General features: G+C 35.0%; 1 protein-coding gene across 5 annotated transcripts in view; it reads right to left on the bottom strand.

The window, feature by feature from the left end:
* LOC148955750 (organic cation transporter protein-like) overlaps positions 1 to 22,346 on the bottom strand; it is a 147,152-nt gene that overhangs the window by 32,456 nt on the left and 92,350 nt on the right. For all 5 annotated transcript variants that reach the window (XM_089104074.1, XM_089104048.1, XM_089104057.1 and 2 more), the window contains 3 exons: positions 18,128 to 18,266; positions 12,059 to 12,162; positions 9,987 to 10,144 (listed from right to left, as the gene is read on the bottom strand). In XM_089104074.1, coding sequence (XP_088960200.1) covers positions 9,987 to 10,144; positions 12,059 to 12,162; positions 18,128 to 18,266 — 401 coding nt within the window. The remainder of the gene's footprint in view (positions 1 to 9,986; positions 10,145 to 12,058; positions 12,163 to 18,127; positions 18,267 to 22,346) is intronic.

Genomic DNA, 22,346 nt, shown 5'->3' with positions numbered 1-22,346 from the left:
TTGTGGTTTACCTTGTCACAGTTAAATTTTCTTGATTTTTCACAGTTCATTTTGAATTTCTTTCGTTGAAATGGAAGAGTTGGAATATTTCAGTATTGTGTTGTTGTTGTTTAAATTGTAACAGTTACATTTTATTGTTTTTTTCAAAGTTCATTTTGAATTTCTTTCGCTGAAATGCAAGAGTTGGAATAGTTCAGTAGTGTTTGGTTGTGGTTTACCTTGTCACAGTTACATTTTCTTGATTTTTCAAAGTTCATTTTGAATTTCTTTCGTTGAAATGCAAGAGTTGGAATATTTCAGTAGTGTTTGGTTGTGGTTTACCTTGTCACAGTTACATTTTCTTGATTTTTCAAAGTTCATTTTGAATTTCTTTCGCTGAAATGCAAGAGTTGGAATATTTCAGTAGTGTTTGGTTGTGGTTTACCCTGTCACAGTTACATTTTCTTGATTTTTCCAATTTCATTTTGTATTTCAGTAGTGTTTGGTTGTGGTTTACCATGTCACAGTTACATTTTCTTGATTTTTCAAAGTTCATTTTTAATATCTTTAGCTTAAAAGAAAGAGATTGACTAAATAAGTATAGTATTTTAGTTTTATAAATAGTAAAATGTAAAAAATATATATTTATATAAGTTCAATTTTAATTTATTTAGATGAAATTCAAGAGTTGGAATATTTCAGTAGTGTTTGGTTGTGGTTTACCTTGTCACAGTTACATTTTCTTGATTTTTCAAAGTTCATTTTGAATTTCTTTCGTTGAAATGCAAGAGTTGGAATATTTCAGTAGTGTTTGGTTGTGGTTTACCTTGTCACAGTTACATTTTCTTGATTTTTCAAAGTTCATTTTGAATTTCTTTCGATGATATGCCAAGAGTTGGAATACTTCAGTGTCACATTTAAATTTTCTTTTTCTTTCATTGTTCATTTTGAATTTCTTTCGTTGAAATGCAAGAGTTGGAATATTTAAGTAGTGTTTGGTTGTGGTTTACCTTGTCACAGTTACATTTTCTTGATTTTTCAAAGTTCATTTTGAATTTCTTTCGTTGAAATGCAAGAGTTGGAATATTTCAGTAGTGTTTGGTTGTGGTTTACCTTGTCACAGTTACATTTTCTTGATTTTTCAAAGTTCATTTTGAATTTCTTTCGTTGAAATGCAAGAGTTGGAATATTTCAGTAGTGTTTGGTTATGGTTTACCTTGTCACAGTTACATTTTCTTGATTTTTCAAAGTTCATTTTGAATTTCTTTCGTTGAAATGCAAGAGTTGGAATATTTCAGTAGTGTTTGGTTGTGGTTTACCTTGTCACAGTTACATTTTCTTGATTTTTCAAAGTTCATTTTGAATTTCTTTCATTGAAATGCAAGAGTTGGAATATTTCAGTAGTGTTTGGTTGTGGTTTACCTTGTCACAGTTACATTTTCTTGATTTTTCAAAGTTCATTTGGAATTTCTTTCGTTGAAATGCCAGAGTTGTAATATTTCAGTTGTGTTCGCTTGTTGTTTACCTTGTCACAGTTAAATTTTCTTGATTTTTCAAAGTTCATATTTAATTTCATTCGTTGAAATGCAAGAGTTGGAATATTTCAGTAGTGTTTGGTTGTGGTTTACCTTGTCACAGTTACATTTTCTTGATTTTTCAAAGTTCATTTTGAATTTCTTTCGTTGAAATGCAAGAGTTGGAATATTTCAGTAGTGTTTGGTTGTGGTTTACCTTGTCACAGTTACATTTTCTTGATTTTTCAAAGTTCATTTTGAATTTCTTTCGTTGAAATGCAAGAGTTGGAATATTTCAGTAGTGTTTGGTTGTGGTTTACCTTGTCACGGTTACATATTATTGATTTTTCAATGTTAATTTTGAATTTATTTAGTTTAAATTCAAGAGTTGGAATATTTCAGTAGTGTTTGGTTGTGGTTTAACTTGTCACAGATACATTTTCTTGATTTTTCAAAGTTCATTTTGAATTTATTTCGTTGAAATGCAAGAGTTGGAATATTTCAGTAGTTTTTGGTTGTGGTTTACCTTGTCACAGTTATATTTTCTTGATTTTTCAAAGTTCATTTTGAATTTCTTTCCTTGAAATGCAAGAGTTGGAATATTTCAGTAGTGTTTGCTTGTGGTTTACCCTGTCACAGTTACATTTTATTGATTTTTCAAAGTTCATTTTGAATCATTCAAGAAACGTGATTAAACACGTTTTTAAACTACATGCTATTTGCATGCCTTTCCTTGGCACCTTTTCAAACGAGCGGGGAATTCCCTGCTGGTTCCTACACATTGCAAAAAAAGTGAGCAGTACGAAAACTCCACATTTTCAACCAGACTGGTTTTTTAGACAACACACCCACAGAGATGACACACACACATAGAAACGAGACACGCACAGACACGACACACAAACAGAGTCATAGTGAGAGAGATATCCAAAAGTTGGGTTGACCTAGGTTCACTTAGAGTGGCGCGCCACTCTAAGTGAACCTAGGTCAACCCAAATTTTTCGATATCTCTCTCACTATGACTCTGTTTGTGTTTCGTGTCTGTGCGTTTCTCGTTTCTATGTGTGTGTGTGTCGTCTCTGTGGGTGTGTTGTCTAAAAAACCAGTCTGGTTGAAAATGTGGAGTTTTCGTACTGCTCACTTTTTTTCAATGTGTAGGAACCAGCGGGGAATCCCTGCTCGTTTGGAAAGGTGCCAAGGAAAGGCATGCAAATAGCATGTAGTTTAAAAACGTGTTTAATCACGTTTCTTGAATGATTCAAAATGAACTTTGAAAAATCAAGAAAATGTAACTGTGACAGGGTAAACCACAAGCAAACACTACTGAAATATTCCAACTCTTGCATTTCAAGGAAAGAAATTCAAAATGAACTTTGAAAAATCAAGAAAATATAACTGTGACAAGGTAAACCACAACCAAACACTACTGAAATATTCCAACTCTTGCATTTCAAAGAAAGAAATTCAAAATAAACTTTGAAAAATCAAGAAAATGTAGTTGTGACAAGGTAAACCACGATCAAACACTACTGATATATTCCAACTCTTGCATTTCAACGAAAAAAATTCAAAATAAACTTTGAAAAATCAAGAAAATTTAACAGTGACAAGGTCAACCACAACCAAACACTACTGAAATATTCCAACTCTTGCATTTCAACGAAAGAAATTCAAAATGAACTTTGAAAAATCAAGAAAATTTAACTGTGACAAGGTAAACCACAACCAAACACTACTGAAATATTCCAACTCTTGTATTTCAACGACAAAAATTCCAAATGAACTTTGAAAAATCAGTAAAATGTAACTGTGAAAAGGTAAACCACAAACAAACACTAATTAAATATTCCAACTATTTAAATTCATTTAATTAATTTAATTAATAAATATGAATAAACAAGTTAATTTAACTTAGACAAGTTAATCAATAAAAAAAAAAAAATGAAATCTTCAAACTGTTTCATTTCAACGAAAGAAATTCAAAATGAACTTTGAAAAATCAAGAAAATGTAACTGTGACAAGGTAAACCACACCCAAACACTACTGAAATATTCCAACTCTTGCATTTCAATGAAAGAAATTCAAAATGAACTTTGAAAAATCAAGAAAATGTAACTGTGACAAGGTAAACCACAACCAAACACTACTGAAATATTCCAACTCTTGGATTTCAACGAAAGAAATTCAAAATGAACTTTGAAAAATCAAGAAAATGTAACTGTGACAAGGTAAACCATAACCAAACACTACTGAAATATTCCAACTCTTGCATTTCAACGAAAGAAATTCAAAATGAACTTTGAAAAATCAAGAAAATGTAACTGTGACAAGGTAAACCACAACCAAACACTACTGAAATATTCCAACTCTTGCATTTCAACGAAAGAAATTCAAAATGAACTTTGAAAAATCAAGAAAATGTAACTGTGACAAGGTAAACCACAACCAAACACTACTGAAATATTCCAACTCTTGCATTTCAACGAAAGAAGTTCAAAATGAACTTTGAAAAATCAAGAAAATGTAACTGTTTCACTGAAGTATTCCAACTCTTGGCTTTCAGCGAAAGAAATTCAAAATGAACTTTGAAAAATCAAGAAAATGTAACTGTGACAAGGTAAACCACAACCAAACACTACTGAAATATTCCAACTCTTGCATTTCAACGAAAGAAATTCAAAATGAACTTTGAAAAATCAAGAAAATGTAACTGTGACAAGGTAAACCACAACCAAACACTACTGAAATATTCCAACTCTTGCATTTCAGCGAAAGAAATTCAAAATGAACTTTGAAAAATCAAGAAAATGTAACTGTGACAAGGTAAACCACAACCAAACACTACTGAAATATTCCAACTCTTGCATTTCAGCGAAAGAAATTCAAAATGAACTTTGAAAAATCAAGAAAATGTAACTGTGACATGGTAAACCACAACCAAACACTACTGAAATTCAAAATGAACTTTGAAAAATCAACAAAATGTAACTGTGACAGGGTAAACCACAACCAAACACTACTGAAATATTCCAACTCTTGCATTTCAGCGAAAGAAATTCAAAATGAACTTTGAAAAATCAAGAAAATGTAACTGTGACAAGGTAAACCACAACCAAACACTACTGAAATATTCCAACTCTTGCATTTCAACGAAAGAAATTCAAAATGAACTTTGAAAAATCAAGAAAATGTAACTGTGACAAGGTAAACCACAACCAAACACTACTGAACTATTCCAACTCTTGCATTTCATCGAAAGAAATTCAAAATTAACTTTGAAAAAATCAAGAAAATGTAACTGTGACAAGGTAAACCACAACCAAACACTACTGAAATATTCCAACTCTTCCATTTCAACGAAATAAATTCAAAATGAACTATTAAAAATCAAGAAAATGTAACTGTTACAAGGTAAACCACAACCAAACAATACTGAAATATTCCAACTCTTGCATTTCAACGAAAGAAAATTCAAAATGAACTTTGAAAAATCAAGTAAATGTAATTGTGACAAGGTAAACCACAACCAAACAATACTGAAATATTCCAACTCTTGCATTTCAACGAAAGAAACTCAAAATGAACATTGAAAAATCAAGAAAAAGTAACTGTGACAAGGTAATACACAACCAAACACTTCTGAAATATTCCAACTCTTGCATTTCAACGAAAGAAATTCAAAATGAACTTTGAAAAATCAAGAAACTGTAACTGTGACAATTTAAACCACAACCAAACACTATTTAAATATTCCAACTCATGCATTTCAAAGAAAGATATTCAAAATGAACTTTGAAAAATCAAGAAAATGTAACTGTGAAAGGGTAAACCACTACCAAACACAACTGAAATATTCCAACTCTTGCATTTCAACGATAGAAATTCAAAATGAACTTTGAAAAATAACGATAATGTAACTGTGAAACGGTACACCAACATGAAACACTACTGACATATTCAAACTCTTGCATTTCAAAGAAAGAAATTCAAAATGAACTTTGAAAAATCAAGAAAATGTAACTTTTACAAGATAAACCATAACCAAACACTACTGAAATATTCCAACTCTTGCATTTTAACGAAAGAAAATGAATTTCCACCGTTCAGGCTGGTGGACTAAGACCCCAATTCTGAGCTATTGAATTTCCACCGTTCAGGCTAGTGGACGAAACTTGTAGCAATTCACCTCCTGGAAAATTCTCCTTGTGGAAAATCCCCTGCAGTGAACTCAAAATTTGGTACTTACGTGTTACCCCCCGACAACACTCAAGGAATGAAGTTAAGTTAATCCTAATCGAATATCCTAAAAAATGAGAAAAATATAATACTTTAGTAACCAACAGATTCAAACGCTCACTGAGCTAGTGACTTTCAACCATTCAGGCAGGTGGACTAAGACCCCAATTCTGAGCTAGTGAATTTCCACCGTTCAGGCTGGTGGACTAAGACCCCAAGTCTGAGCTATTGAATTTCCACCGTTCAGGCTAGTGGACGAAACTTGTAGCAATTCACCTCCTGGAAAAGTCCCTCCCTATGGAAAATTCTCCTTGTGGAAAATCCCCTGCAGTGAACTCAAAATTTGGTACTTACGTGTTACCCTCGACAACACTCAAGGAATGAAGTTAAGTTAATCCTAATCGAATATCCTAAAACATGATAAAAATATAATACTTTAGTAACCAAAAGATTCAAACGCTCCCAAAGAGATACACATGGCCCAAAGAGACACACACGACCCCTATAACTTCGGGGAAATTGAGCATTGAATGGAGCTTAGTTGCCCCTTCAGTTTTTTGATCGCTTAAACAGGGCACTAGAACTTTGTCCCAACTTCCACTCTCGCTTTAGAACTTAGTCACGGATATCTAAAACCGTTAACGGTTAGACTGTTGCCCTAGCGGTAACCATGCCATGCTCTACACACATACCAACAATCTATTTTTGTTTTTTCCATTTTCACAATGGGTTCCCAATCGAGTTCATGTCCATCGCTTAGCATTCAGGTCTTGACAAATAAAAGCCCTGATAGTCGGACCCCAACGCTCCAATCTGAACAATGACTAAGACCTCAATTCTGAGCTAGTGAATTTTAACCATTCAGGCTGGTGGACTAAGACCCCAATTCTGAGCTAGTGAATTTCCACCGTTCAGGCTGGTGGACTAAGACCCCAATTCTGAGCTATTGAATTTCCATCGTTCAGGCTAGTGGACGAAACTTGTAGCAATTCACCTCCTGGAAAATTCCCTCCCCATGGAAAATTCTCCTTGTGGAAAATCCCCTGCAGTGAACTCAAAATTTGGTACTTACGTGTTACTCCCGACAACACTCAAGGAATTAAGTTAAGTTAATCCTGATCGAATATCCTAAAACATGATAAAAATATAATACTTTAGTAACCAAAAGATTCAAACGCTCCCAAAGAGATACACATAGCCCAAAGAGACACACACGACCCCTATAACTTTGGGGAAATTGAGCATTGAATGGAGCTTAGTTGCCCCTTCAGTTTTTTGGTCGCTTAAACAGGGCACTTGAACTTTTAACCCTCTCCCCGGATTCACCCCTGTCAGTAAGTGGCAAGGGGCTGGGTTGAGGAGCGTAATTTCCTATGGGACAGAGGGGACAACTGCCTCTCTCAGACCAAATTTTCACCCCAGACCTCATTTTGCCCCCTCCTCCCCCCCCCACCCCAACTTAAATTTATTTTCTTACAAAATTTTTTGAAAACTAATAAAAGAAACTAGAGTATTTCACGTAAAAAAAATCTATCAAACGTTATTGTCATTGATCAAACAGTCAATTAATCAAATAATACCAAATATCAAACGACCACAGAGTAACTTCGCTAATACAGGGTTTGGGTTGGTAGGTAATTCTCCTTGTGGAAAATCCCCTGCAGTGAACTCAAAATTTGGTACTTACGTGTTACCCCCGACAACACTAAAGGAATGAAGTTAAGTTAATCCTAATCGAATATCCTAAAACATGATAAAAATATAATACTTTAGTAACCAAAAGATTCAAACGCTCCCAAAGAGATACACATAGCCCAAAGAGACACACACGACCCCTATAACTTTGGGGAAATTGAGCATTGAATGGAGCTTAGTTGCCCCTTCAGTTTTTTGGTCGCTTAAACAGGGCACTTGAACTTTTAACCCTCTCCCCGGATTCACCCCTGTCAGTAAGTGGCAAGGGGCTGGGTTGAGGAGCGTAATTTCCTATGGGACAGAGGGGACAACTGCCTCTCTCAGACCAAATTTTCACCCCAGACCTCATTTTGCCCCCTCCTCCCCCCCCCCCCACTCCAACTGAAATTTAGTTTCTTCCAAAATGTTTTCAAAACTAAGAAAAGAAACTAGAGTATTTCACGTAAAAAAAATCTATCAAACGTTATTGTCATTGATCAAACAGTCAATTTATCAAATAATACCAAAGATGAAACGACCACCGAGTAACTTCGCTAATACAGGGGTTGGTATGGGAGGGATCGGAGTCCTTTGGGGGGTGTGGTAGGGGATCTCACAACACTGTTCAAATAGAACTTGTGTATTATAATGACCATCGACCCCATGTAACTGAATCCCAAGCTTCTGAACTCCTCCATGCAACTGAACCCCTCGTGCTATTGAACCACCCATTCAACTTGACCCCATTTAACTAATCCCCGTGTAACTGAATCCGTATGTAACTGAGATCTTTTCGCAAAAAATTCGCAAATCTCGTAAACTAAAGAAGTAATTACCCTTTTCAACATTAATTACCCCTTTTTTGCAAATGCTCGCATATCTCATTACCCCTTTTTGTATATACAAAAAATAATAGCAAACCCTCGTGCTATTGAACCCCCCATGCAACTTGACCTCATTTAACTAATCCCCGTGTAACTGAATCCGTATGTAACTGAGATCTTTTCGTAAAAAATTCGCAAATCTCGTAAACTAAAGAAGTAATTACCCTTTTCAACATTAATTACCCCTTTTTTGCAAATGCTCGCATATCTCATTACCCCTTTTTGTATATACAAAAAATAATTGCATTACAACGAAACAAGACACGCTGGTTTTATAATACGGGTTTAATTAATTACGTAAATCTCATGACAAAGAAAGAAATCGCTTGAGTCCTCTCGCAATAGCAAACCAAACCAGATTATATCCCACTTAACCAGATCAAAAATGAACTTTGAAACTGCGTCATTCCTGCTCTGAAAACAAGACGTGCTGGTTTTTTTTTTGAGCTTATCACCAAAAAGGCAGTGAACTTTGAAACTTTCCAGAAAAACCTGTTTGGTACGGGGGCCCCATAGAATCCAGACGAGCAACTCTACTGATGTGTGAATTAAAATTTTTTTTAACTTTTAACGTAAAGAGCGTGGTATTTACTAAGGGGAGAACCCCATCATATACGTAATAACATATACGTAATAAAAAAAAAAAAAAAAAAAAAAAAAAACAAGCGATACGGCGCAATAGTAAGCCAAAATTTTAAAAACGGAACTTTGATGTAAAAAAATGTATAAAAAGAATGGGCTTATAAGGCTGATTATAAATAAATGAATTTTATTAAATTTAGTATTGCTCATCAAAGGCTACGAGCCTGAGAAAATTTACCTGATTTGGTAAAGAGGGGGGAAACATCCCCTAAAAGTGAAAAAATTTTAATGAAAATCACACCGTCAGATTCAGCGTATTGGAAAACCCTATAACATAGGTTTCAAGCTCATATCTGCAAAAATCTGCAACTTTGTATTTTTTGCCAGAAGAAAAATATACGGATATAGAAGTTCGTTACGTAAGTTAATTTGTAAATTACGTCAGAACCAAATTTAGAGACAGCCATTTAGCAATAGAAAAGTAAATTTTTATGCAAATTTTGTTTACTTATTCAATGCCGGCGAGCCAAAATAAAAGCTGCATTAACTAAAAAACGATCAGAAATTAAATAAAAAAAGCAAGTTTTTTAAACTGAAAGTAAGGAGCAACATTAAAACTCAAAACGAACAGAAATTATTCCATATATGAAAGGGGCTGGACCCTCCTCAACGCCTCGCTCTTTACGCTAAAGTTTTTTATTGTTTAAAAAAATAAAGTTGTGAGACAGAGTTATAAAAAAAACATTAAAAGGGGCTGTCCCCTCCTCAATGCCTCGCTCTTTACGCTAAAGTTTGACTCTGTCTCACAAATCTATTTATTAAAACAGTAAAAAACTCTAGCGTAAAGACCTAGGCGTTGAGGAGGGGACAGCCCCTTTCATATACGGATTAATTTCTGTTCGTTTTAAGTTTTAATGTCGCTCCTTACTTTCAGTTTAAAAACTTGTTTTTTTTATTTAATAAGATTAAAGACAGTTCTGAATATACGAAAAAAACTTCAGCAAATCTTCATGAGAATCATAAAACCGAGCAATCGATACAATATCTGTCAAGTCACAAAAAATAACAACAGCTGAAAATGAAAACTCTTAAACTCCCGAAATTTTAAATACTCACTTAGCACAAATCCTGTCATATATGCTCCAGCTCCACCAAAAACTCCCAAAACCCATTTTATGATGAAAAAAGGTATGTAGTGATGACAAAATGCAGCCAAAACTCCAAATATAGCTTGCATAACACAAGAAAAGTACAAAATTTTCAACCTTCCATACCTAAAAACACAAAAGATCATTCAAAAGACATAGAAAAAAACAAAATTTTCAATCTTTCATACCAAGAAACACAAAAGATTAGTCAAAAGACAAGAAAAGTACTAAATTTTCGTTCTTCCATACCTAAAAACACAAAAAATTATTCAAAACACAACAAAAGCGTCCAGTTTTCAATCTTCCATGCCTAAAAAAACAAAAGATTATTCAAAACAAAAGAAAAGTACAAAATTTATAATCTTCCATACCTAAAAACACAAAAAATTATTCAAAAACACAGGAAAGTGGCATAATTTTCAATCTTCCACACCTAAAAACACGAAAGATTATTCAAAACACAAGAAAAGTACAAAATCTCCAATTTTCTAAACCTAGAAACACAAAGATTGATCATAACTGATTGGTAATGATTGATTTATAAATATTGATTGATTGTTTATGGACCTCAAACATAAACTAATAAATGCCGAAATATATTTCTATATAATTCAACTAGACCTAAGAAAAGGCAGGCAAGCTATCAAGAGGAAGAAGGGGGGGGGCAAGTCTTTAAATTTTGACAGTGGTCCCACTGTTCCTGCTATAAAGTAACTTAGTATATTTTCGGATTTGAATTGGAATTTGGAGATTAGGTAGTTCTTAAGCCCTACAGGGTTATATGTATTCACTGTGCCCATTTTCCCGAGGAAAGAGCAGCTAACAAAGGTGATACATTTCGAGGTTGCTGCTTGCTACTTAAGTGGTAATTAAAAGTCATTGGGACCCTTCAGGGTTGTATGTACTCACTGTGTAGTCCTCCATTTTCACGAGGAAAGAGTAGCCAACAAAGGGGATTCATTTGAAGGTTTATACTTGCTTGGTCGAACTGCATTGCAACCTCCACAATATCCAAATTAATGGGTCTGGCCTTTCATAGGACGTCACATCAAATCCAAAACTTACGTTTTGGATTTGACTCACGTTTTGCTTTATGCTCATTCAAAGTAAGTGATAATCAACCATCAATAGTCGAAAAGTTTTCAGCTTCAAAGTGGCTGGATAAATTTATCACAAAATCAATTGAGTGGCACACCCACCACAAACCCCTGAAGGTGATTTTGAACCAGGTTCATATGGTCAAATGTACTTTTTGGACCCTGATGAAGCTGTTGAAAAACGCCTGCATATCCTTTAAATTATGGGATCTCTCGAAGCCTAATGGATCTGTTGGAAGAATTATTGCTAGACACAAACAACTATGCGACCGGTTACATGAAACTACGAGAAGTGGAGGATGATGTAAATCAACGTGATGATTCACTGGGACAGCAGCCTCGGTTAAAAGACAAGCAACAATGAGAATCAATATATAAAAGCCTGCCGCATAGCCGCACGTAAAACAAAAGCCGCACGATATGATTTATTAATTAGGAGCAATTAAGTAGGTATTTCTTCAATATGTGTCACTGCTGACGTTTGTTTGGTCTTACTGACGTTTGCTTGTCCTTCTGCCAACTGGCAACGAATTTCTTGGAGAGACACTAGTTTGTTGCTCAAATTTAGGAGACTTTATGGAACTCGGACAAATATTTCCCGAGGTTGAGTGATTTATGAAACAACTTTTTTGGAAGAATTTGAAAATCATGATGCCGAACTGATCAGAAAAGCCAAACATTCATTTAAATCTCTTATTCTACAAGGCCCTTTCACATTATTTTATGTAAGTTTGAAAAAAAAGTTAAATACATGTTTGCTAAGAAAACAAAATCAATAAAAATACGCAACTCATTTTTGAATATCGTGAAATTGTACTAAGCATTCAATGTTTGGGCTAAAGTGAGCCACTAAAGTCAAATTAGGCTTTCATGTGATATGAAAAACGGGCTCAGTAATTATTTCAGTTGTGCAAGGGAAAAAAACAAGAAAAAACACACTCACTTATCTGCTAAAGGTCCCAGAATCATTGCTCCACATAAGACTCCAAACATCAATATTGACTGCGACAGAGCTCTCATCCATCGCTGTCCACAAACCAAGCTCCACTAAAATGAAATAAAAAATATAAATAAGTAAAAGGCTAAAATCCGTGTTATCTAACAAAGATACTTTTTAAAAACTAGCCGTTTTTAGAAAGGCTAAAAGACTACGAGACTAAGATTTTGTTACGAATAACAAAATTACTAACCTTAGTAAAGTTAGAGGGTTCGTCCCAATTTTTTTTTAACTTTAAGCATTCATTACAATAGTCGATAACTTTGAAGACCCTACTGCCTGCCTTTCCATGACGATAAACAAAAGTTTAAACAGGAATAAATGCTTTTAATAGACAGTGATAAATTTCACAAAAATACTATATATTTCGGTCACTGTATATGTAACCGAAATATCTAGTATTTTTGTGAAATCTATCACTGTCTATTAAAAGGATTTATGCCTATTTGAACTTTTAATTATTACAATAGTCTTCACAAATGTTGGAAAATACCATTACCATTTGTCCGTTCTAGCTTAAAACCATTACCATTTGTCCGTTCTAGCTTAAAACCATTACCATTTGTCCGTTCTAGCTTAAAACCATTACCATTTGTCCGTTCTAGCTTAAAACCATTACCATTTGTCCGTTCTAGCTTAAAACCATTACCATTTGTCCGTTCTAGCTTAAAACCATTACCATTTGTCCGTTCTACTAGAGATAAAAAGAAGAAGAAATAAATAGACATTGTGACCGACACAACTGAGGTCACCTGAGGCCAACACAGCTATGCATGCTCCTCCTCCATCCCCATATATGCAAGGCCTCCATCCGTAGACCCTCCCAGGAAGTGCCCATGGGAAAATTCAGCAAAAAGGAGCTTGTTAATCTATTCAATACTATTTAGGACACAGGCACGCCAATTGAAGAGGGGAGGGGAGAGGTAGCCCAAGGAGAAGTACCTTTCCTCCTAGATTTTTGTCCTTGCCTAAATTTTGAAAAATAAATCCCCCCCCCCCTCACTACGTTTTCGTGACTTGACGCCTCTGTTAGAACAACTCATAACTACTATGATTTGGAATACTACACATGTAAACTACACATTGATGTAGTACGTAATATGCATCTAATATCTCTATTTGGTTTCAAGAGAAAAGATGTCAACGACAGTACATATACTTTTGGAGTAGAGCATGAAATCAAAGCCCCATATGAAATCTGGCTGTTTGAATTAGTTAAGTGAACACTTTCACAATCAGAAATATCTTTAAAATTAAGAAAAAATACAATTTTTAACGAAAAAAGACCTCTTTATGCAGCCATGCAGTATTTCGCAGTAGCAGGCACAAAATTAAAAAAAAAAAAAAAAAAAAAAAAAAAAAAAAACACGAGTGAAAAGTCGGCTATAACCAAAGCTTAAGAAGATATAGCATTACTCTGAAGGCGTAATTGCTTTTGAAAGTCAACGGATTATTGTTTGAATTCTTACAAACGACAAGCGTTGCCAGTTTAACTTATTAGTTCTAATTATTTTCTACATTTAACGTGGCAACGCTGACGGGAATTTAGTTATTCAAAAGTTTCATAGCTTTCAGACAACAAAAGAAAAATCGCGGATTTCGGATATCAATAGAAGGGCTGCCACCATGTCAGATTTTCTATAAACAATGAAAAATAGGGCCAAGTCAGCAAAATGGTTAAAAATTGGGAGAAAACTCAGATTGCTCCCTTTTTAGGCAAGCCCACAATTCCAAGTAGACCGAAATTCTATGTTTTTGCTTACGAAAGGTGTGTGAGACAGTTAGTAAGATTGTTTTTTTAATTGCTGTCCCTTCTAAAATATTGAGTCCGTCTAAAACATATCTTGCGTAGGTGTCTATCTCTTCAAATCGATATTTACAACGCAATTTCAAATGGATAAGTTACAGTCAAATATTCCTTGGAAACAAGCTCGTCCTTCGCATCTAGAATTATTGTAAAATCAATATTATTTGCAACACGGAAACAATTCTCAGAGCTTCATCGTTTTTTGGATGATAAAACGCTTAGCACTTCACTTTTTTCTGTATATCAGTTGGTTTATACATCATTTTATATAAATAGAACAAACTCCGCTGGTAGAACATATTTAACTGCAACAGAATAATAATGATAATAAATTACTAAACTGGTTTTCATCTTGAAGCTAGCTGTCATTTTTTTCAACTTTCATTCGCCAAAATTACCACAAAACTTGTAACAACCTAAATTAACATTTCTAAAATAACAGACGCATTCACAGGAACGAATCTCGAAGTAGAATCCCTAATCACAAATCAGATGTTTCTTTCAACAAGATCAGTTTTAAACTAGGCAAAGAGGAGATCTACACTGATTAAAGCCCTGTTTATCCTCTTTCAGACGCTCTTCCTTTTACTTCATACTGGATAGTGCAAGAAGAACATATCCGTTTCTGAACAAATGTGGAGCAGCTGACAGCAGCGACTGGCTTTACCTTGCTGATAGTCTCTTACTCCTCTATAAAGACTCTATCAGTCCTCAGTCACCTTGTCAGTCAACTAAACACCTTCGAATAACTTCACATTAAGGATACCTTTAAGGATACCTTGATTAGAACTTCACACATTAAGGATACCTGTGTCCACAAATATAATGTTCTAATCCTCTTTCTTGAACATACGGAATCTCGGAATCTTACTGCCCTTTCCCTTACATAGGTTATGTTGCGCCTGGAAACCCAAAATGTTCCAGTAGGAAACAAACTCTTATATCCACTGACCTGAATCTTTTGGAAATCTTTCTCTAAAGGATTGATTAAGACGCTAGTCATAAACCCCCTAAAAGCAAAGGTTGTACCGTGTCAGGACACTTTAAAGGCACAACTAACACAATAGTTTTTCCTTTCTATTAAGCTTTTTGTAAGATATGACAGTCCCTTCTGGTATTAAATAAAAAAAACAAGTTTTTTAAACTGAAAGTAAGGAGCGACATTAAAACTTAAAACGAACAGAAATTATTCCGTATATAAAAGGGGCTGTCCCCTCCTCAACGCCTCGCTCTTTACGCTAAAGTTTTTTATTGTTCTAAAAAATAAAGTTTTGAGACAGAGTCAAACTTTAGCGTAAAGAGTGAGGCGTTGAGGAGGGGACAGCCCATTTCATATAAGGAATACTTTCTGTTCGTTTTAAGTTTTAATGTCGCTCCTTACTTTCAGTTTAAAAAACTTGTTTTTTTTATTTAATTTCTTATCGTTTTTTAGTTAATGCAGCTTTTATTTTGGCTCACCGTCATTGAATAAGTAAACAAAATTTGCATAAAAATTTTACTTTTCTTTTGCTAAATGGATGTCTCTAAATTTGGTTATGACGCAATTTACAAATTGACTTACGTAACTACTATATTCGTATATTTTTCTTCTGGCAAAAAATACAAAGTTGCAGATTTTTGCATATATGAGCTTGAAACCTATGTAATAGGGTTTTCTGATACGCTGAATCTGACGGTGTGATTTTCATTAAAATTCTTTCACTTGTAGGGGATGTTTCCTCCCTCTTTAAAAATCAAGTAAATTTTCTCAGGCTCGTAGCCTTTGATGAGTAATACTAAACTTAATAAAATTTACATATTTAGAATCAGCATTATAAACCCATTCTTTTGATACATTTATTGACATCAAAATTCCGTTTTTAAAAGTTTCGATTACTATTGAGCCGTATCGCTTGTTTTTTTATTGTTTTTTTTTTATTACGTATATGTTATTACGTATATGAGGGGGTTCTCCGCTTTGTCAATAACACGCTCGTTTCGTTAAAATGTAAAAAAAAAATTAATTCCCAAGCCCCTGAATCACAAAGGCCGTTTAGTTAGAATAGATAGCTCTTTTGAAAGCACTAAAAAAAACTGTCGCGTAAAGAGCGAGGTATTAACTTGGGGGAGAACCCCCTCATATACGGTATAATTTCTGTTCGTTTTAAGTTCTAATGTTGCTTCTTATTTTCAGTTGAAAAAAACTTGTTTTTTTTTTTTTAATTTAATTTCTGATCGTTTTTTAAATAATGCTTGGAAATCCGGCGCCCCCTTCATAGAAATGTCCCCTACGCCAAAGAAACATCCTCCACGGAAAGATTCTCCCGAGTACCCCCCTCTTCCAGCCCCACCCTCCAGAAAAAAAAATCCTTCCTGAAAATGTCTGTATACTTCCCAATAACCAATAAATAATGCTGGCAAGTCCGGCGCCCCTTCATGGCAATTTCCCTTCCCCCATGAAAACTTCCTTCATGAAAAGATCCTCCAACATAACCCCCGACCTACCCCCCCCCCCCCACTACCAGAAAAAAATCCCCCCTGAAAACGTCTGTATACTTCCCAATAACCAATACTATATGTAAACATAGGGTAAAGTTCATAACTTTTAGCCCTCCCCCCGGGAACTTTAGGGGATTCAGTCATCCTAAAAGACATATTTCTTATATTTTTGACCGTTTTGAACAAAATGTCTATCTCGAAATTTTGATCGGGTGGCTTTGGGAAAAACAATGAGCGTGGGAGGGGGCCTAGTTGCCCTCCATTGTTTTTGGTCACTTAAAAAGGGCACTAGAACTTTTAATTTCTTATCCAATGAGCCCTCTAACGATATTCTAGGACTACTGGGTTGGTACGATCACCCATGGTGAAAAAAAACAAAAAAAAAACAAATAAACCCGCATTCGCGATCTTTCTTCGGGCAAAAAATGCAAAATTCCAAATTTTTGTAGATAGGAGCTTGAAACCTTTATACCATAGTTCGCTGATACGCTGAATAATACGGTATAATTTTAATCAAGGCTCCAAAAACTCTAAAGTGCAATCCACCCCTTTTTTGAAAATCCGTCAAATTTTCTCAGGCACGTAACTTTTGATGGGTAGGACTAAACTTGATGAAAGTTATATATTTGAAATCAGCATTAAAATTTGATTCTTTTGATGTATCTATTGGTATCAAAAACCCGTTTTCTAGAGTTTCGGTTACCATTGAGCCGGGTCGCTCCTTACTTACAGTTCGTTACCACGAACTGTTTTATACATGAAAATGGCGAGATTCCAAAAAAAAAAATCATCCTCCGCCCAAGAATAGACTAGAGCTGGAATTTTGGGTCTACTTTACAGCTGAAACTTAGTGCTTATGGGAAATTTTTGGAAAATCCAAACGGAATAAAAACATAAGAAACAAAATCGGAATTTAGGATTCTTAATCGACCTCTTCCAGAAAAATTTCCTACCAATCTATAAGTGATGCTTAGTCCATATTAGGTCTTCAACAGACCTAATACGGCCAAGAATACATGAACCTTAAGAAGCTAACTTTGAGAGTTAAAATAGTTCCGTTTTGTTTGCCATCTGCACTCTTTAGAAGGCTAAAGAACAAATTCTGGAAAATTAATTTGAAATTTTTAAACTTCAGAGAAGTGTTCTCTGTTTAACTATTTCAATACCAGAAAAAAGCGTTGAAGCTGTATCTCACGTTTTTTACCGAGCGACAGACCAGTAGAAGCGAAAAAAAAGCGCTTCTTCTGTTGATAAAACAACAAATATGCAGCTTATTAAGAGTTTAACAATCCATGACTCCCCAGCATAAGAGAAAACGACCAAAAACTAACAGCAATAATCATTGAATAGAAAATAGAAGTTCAGTCAAAAGCGGTAAGCGCAAATACTGAAAAAATTAAGCCCCCCAACCCCTAAAAAGAGAGAACATTTCATTTATAAAAATATAAGTATCTCGTGATTAGTCAATAAAAAAAACAGACAAAAATAAACTCAACTTAATAATTATATATTATCAATTAAGATCCGATAGTTTTAATATTTACTAATTGTGGCATTTCCTGTACATTTCCTTCTATTTTGCCTGTCATTGGCGTTTAGCCAAAGTCATCCCCTCCCCCATAATGTCGGGCAACTTAAAAGAGAAACAATACGTACATACATATAACCAATCTATACAAAATTCGACGGTCTGAAACTCTTACCCATAAACATAACAATACAAAACTTACATCAGTAACAATTGTATTCCCATAATAGGTCGTATCATAGATCCATTCTGAACACGCCTCTTCTGTCCCATTTTCTATCTGAACTGAGCATTCACCAATAGTAACGTTCTCTAGGTACCTTCCTTCTGGCACTGAACATCTAAAAGAGGTTTGTTTTGTAAAATGAGTGTTAACAATACTACTACCCATAAGTCATTCCAGCCCAAAACCGTCTCAGGCCAACATATCAGCTGAGACGGCTTTGATCCTAGATATTTATTACTACACTCCTCCTTCATTGCTTTCCTTTTGAACACTTTATGGTCTCTTGCAGGAATTTTGGTTGGAAGCCTATCATCCTAAATCCATACTTGTTCACTCTTCCTTTATTCCTTTACTTTCTTAATACTTTTTGCTCCCTTGCAAGAATTTTAGTTGGAATGCTATGATCCTATATAAATATTAGTACCCCTCCTTCATTCCTTTCCTTTCTTGACACTTTATGGTCTCTTGTAGGAATTTCGGCTGGAAGCCTATCATCCTAGAATCATATCAGTTCACTCCTCCTTCTTTCTTTTCCTTTCTTAATACTTTTTGCTCCCTTGCAGAAATTGGAAGCCTACGTCATAGATCCATGTCAGTACACTCCTCCTTCATTCCCTTCCTTTCTTAATACTTTTTGCTCCCTTGCAGGAATTGTAGTTGGAAGCTTACCATTCTAAATCCATATCACTACACTCCTCCTCCAATCCTTTCCTTCCTTAACACTTCATGGTCCCTTGCAAGAGCTTCGGTTGGAATCCTACCATCCTAGATCCCTACCAGTACACTCCTCCTTCATTACTTTCCTTTCTTGATACTTTTTGCTCCCTTGCAAGTATTTCGGTTGCAAGTATAACCCCCTAGATCCATGAAAAGATCTTGGAAATTTTAACTTGCTTTCAACACTGGCCCAGAGAGTCCAATCAAGCCAAACTGTTTCTGCAACATTTTTTTTTATATACAGTCACTGGACAAAAACTAACCTTACACAAGTCATCGGGGATTCATCTTGCATACCCTCCTTAAAGTTTTAATGTGCTTGCAATCCTGAAACCATGCTGAAGAACTGTCATTAGAGCAGCTTCTAATATCCTCATCTAATTTCTACAAAACGAGCTAATAATTTTCAATTTCCTATCCATCTAAACTGTTTCCAAATGCAATAAAAACACCCTGACAATTTTACCCCACACCATACCCTTGGAATATCATAATCTCTTCTACCTGAAATCTACCTGAAGTGGTTTAATTTCCACGTACCAAAAATTTGAAAAAAAACAACATTCTATCTGCTTATTCGGAAAGCTTTGCCTTACTCTCATGTCTTTCAAAAGCTAAGCATGTTAGTGGGCTCCACAGCCGGCAATCAATGTAATTTTTCGGAGCGAATAAAACGACGATAGATACCACGTAGCTGTATTATTGGTCAAAAGCTCTTTCTAATAAATAAAAATACAAGTGTGGCTAGTGGCACCAACTCCATAAAATTTAAGGTGAGGGGAGGCCTATGGGGAAAATACCTACCCCCTAAAATTGTTGCCAATGGTTATGACTGTATCCAGGAGTAAATTTTTCAGTTATGTGAGTTTCACCTGAAATTTTCTCCAAAATAGATGAAAAGAAATTGTACGGGTATAATATAAGGATGAAATAAATAATACATCCGGATTATTGATTGACATGTCTATCTAATTTTTTCTAGAATATGCAAAATTGGCATCGATACTGGATCTCAAGCTGAAGCGGAATAAGGAGCGAGATGCTGAAGCGAGCTGAAGCAACATAAGATGAACAAGAGCATCAGAAACTGAATCGTGGTTTTTATCATTATTTTGAAGTAATCAGGCTTGATGACCACTTCCTACAAATTCCAAGAAAAAAAAAGTTGGATGATGCTTAGAAATACTTTCCCCACATCACCACGCCCACCAAGTTCAGATTAAATAAGAATATACATTTCAATTATCAGGGTCTTTATAAAGACATGGAAAGACATTAGTAACCAGCCTTTAATTAAACTTTTTGAAAGTGAATTTTAGACTATTGACATATAATCAGTGCATGCACCTTTATCTGTGATTGTTTACCATATTAACCTACTATGTAACTTAATTGTTTGTAAAAACATTCTTGCCACGTGGTTGGCACCTGGTCAGCTTCCACCTTTGTAAAAGGAGACGTAAAGCTTCTATAAATACGAGGAAAGAATTCTTCTCCTTCAGAAAATCCCAGCTCTATTCTTTTATCTAGTGTTTGTGTTATGTGAAAATGTCAAAAATTATGTTATGCCGTAAGGCAGCATAGTACAACTTTTATCTACCTTTTTGAAAAATATCCCCCCCCTAATAAAATTATGTGCCCCAATTTATTTTGAGGTGCTTCTGCTTCAATTAAATCCAAGGAATTAGCTATTCAGGAACAAAGCAATTCATTAGTTGCCACGGCCAGAAGCTAATGCCAATACTCATTATCAGCCAAGTGACTGCAATGGCACTTTAGCAGGACACCTGTAAGATTTACACTAAAAAGGGGCCACTATTTTATTCATTAAGGTTATTATAAAAGCATGCAAAAACTTTTCATCCATTTCCATTTTGTTAGATTATGAATTCTAGACTATTGCATAAGAATGTTTGCCATTATGAAGTATTATATATTCATCGTTGGAAAAAGTACTCCTGTCCTATGGTTGGTAGTTCTCAACTCCAACTAGAATAAAAAGGGATACGAAGTTAGTATATTAATAAATGGAAAGAAATATGATGGTTCAAAGCATTCAAACTTCAGTCTTTAATTGAGATGGCTGCGTTAACTTTTTCATCCTTCGCTCTTTACGCTAGAATCTTAAAGTTCTTAAAACACTTCCGATTAAATTCAATGGACCTTGTGATTGAACAGACTTTCTTGAAAAAATGTGACGAAAACTCAAATTTTAGCGTGAAAAACGAGGGTTGAAGAAGGGGCAGCCCCCCTCATATATGGAATAATTTCTCTTCGTTTTTAGTTTTAATTTTACTCCCTATTTTCAGTTGAAAAGACTTGCTAGTTTCTATTTAATTGTCTACAAGGCCCCATCGTAGATACGGAAGCTGAGAGGTGGAATTAGTAGCACAAATATATTAGAACTAAGTAGGACTGGACGTGATCATTTGCCATTATGAAGTACTATATATAGTTTTATTGTTTCTGAAAGACTTCTTGCCAATTTGTTGGCAGCTGATGAGCTCCATTTGTGGGAAAATTGAAGAGATTCTGGGAGCCAATGTAGAAATGTTTGCACTGATTAGTCATTTAAAGAGGATGTCTACAAGACACCCTGGCTCCAAAGAGGTTGTTTCGCTAGCACGAACATATAAAAGACATGCTAATGTTTTCCAATTTTTCCAATTTGTTGGTAGCTGATGAGCTCCCTTTGCGGGAAAATTGAAGAGATTCTGGGAGCCAATGTAGAAATGTTTGCACTGATTAGTCATTTAAAGAGGATGTCTACAAGACACCTTGGCTCCAAAGAGGCTGTTTCGCTAGCACGAACATATAAAAGACATGCTAATGTTTTCCATTTTTCCAATTTGTTGGCAGCTGATGAGCTCCATTTGCGGGAAAATTGAAGAGATTCTGGGAGCCAATGTAGAAATGTTTGCACTGATTAGTCATTTAAAGAGGATGTCTACAAGACACCTTGGCTCCAAAGAGGTTGTTTTGCTAGCACGAACATATAAAAGACATGCTAATGTTTTCCATTTTTCCAATTTGTTGGCAGCTGATGAGCTCCATTTGCGGGAATATTGAAGAGATTCTGGGTACCAATGTAGAAATGTTTGCACTGATTAGTCATTTAAAGAGGATGTCTAAAAGACACCTTGGCTCCAAAGAGGTTGTTTCGCTAGCACGAACATATAAAAGACATGCTAATGTTTTCCATTTTGAAGCACAAGGTAATTAAATCGTTTGAAAAAATAATGTGAGCCTTTTTCACCTCTATGCCGGTAATTCTTAACCAATCACTAATCTTCATCTCTGCCATGTGAGGCTATGCAATGGGTACCTAAGGGATCGATCTAAAATAAAAAAAAAGTCTTGTTTTTTCAGGGAGGGGGTTGAGGAGACTCAAAATTTTGTGTTAGGAGAGAAAATATTCTTTCATCTGCACTTACGTGAGAGTACAAGCAGTTTGTTTAATTTTTTTTTATTCCTGTCT

Source organism: Artemia sp. Qi Xiang Cuo, chromosome 2 (assembly GCF_049724085.1).
Source record: "Artemia sp. Qi Xiang Cuo chromosome 2, ASM4972408v1, whole genome shotgun sequence".
Lineage (NCBI taxonomy): Eukaryota > Metazoa > Arthropoda > Branchiopoda > Anostraca > Artemiidae > Artemia > Artemia sp. Qi Xiang Cuo.
This window is presented reverse-complemented; position numbering and strand designations above follow the sequence as displayed.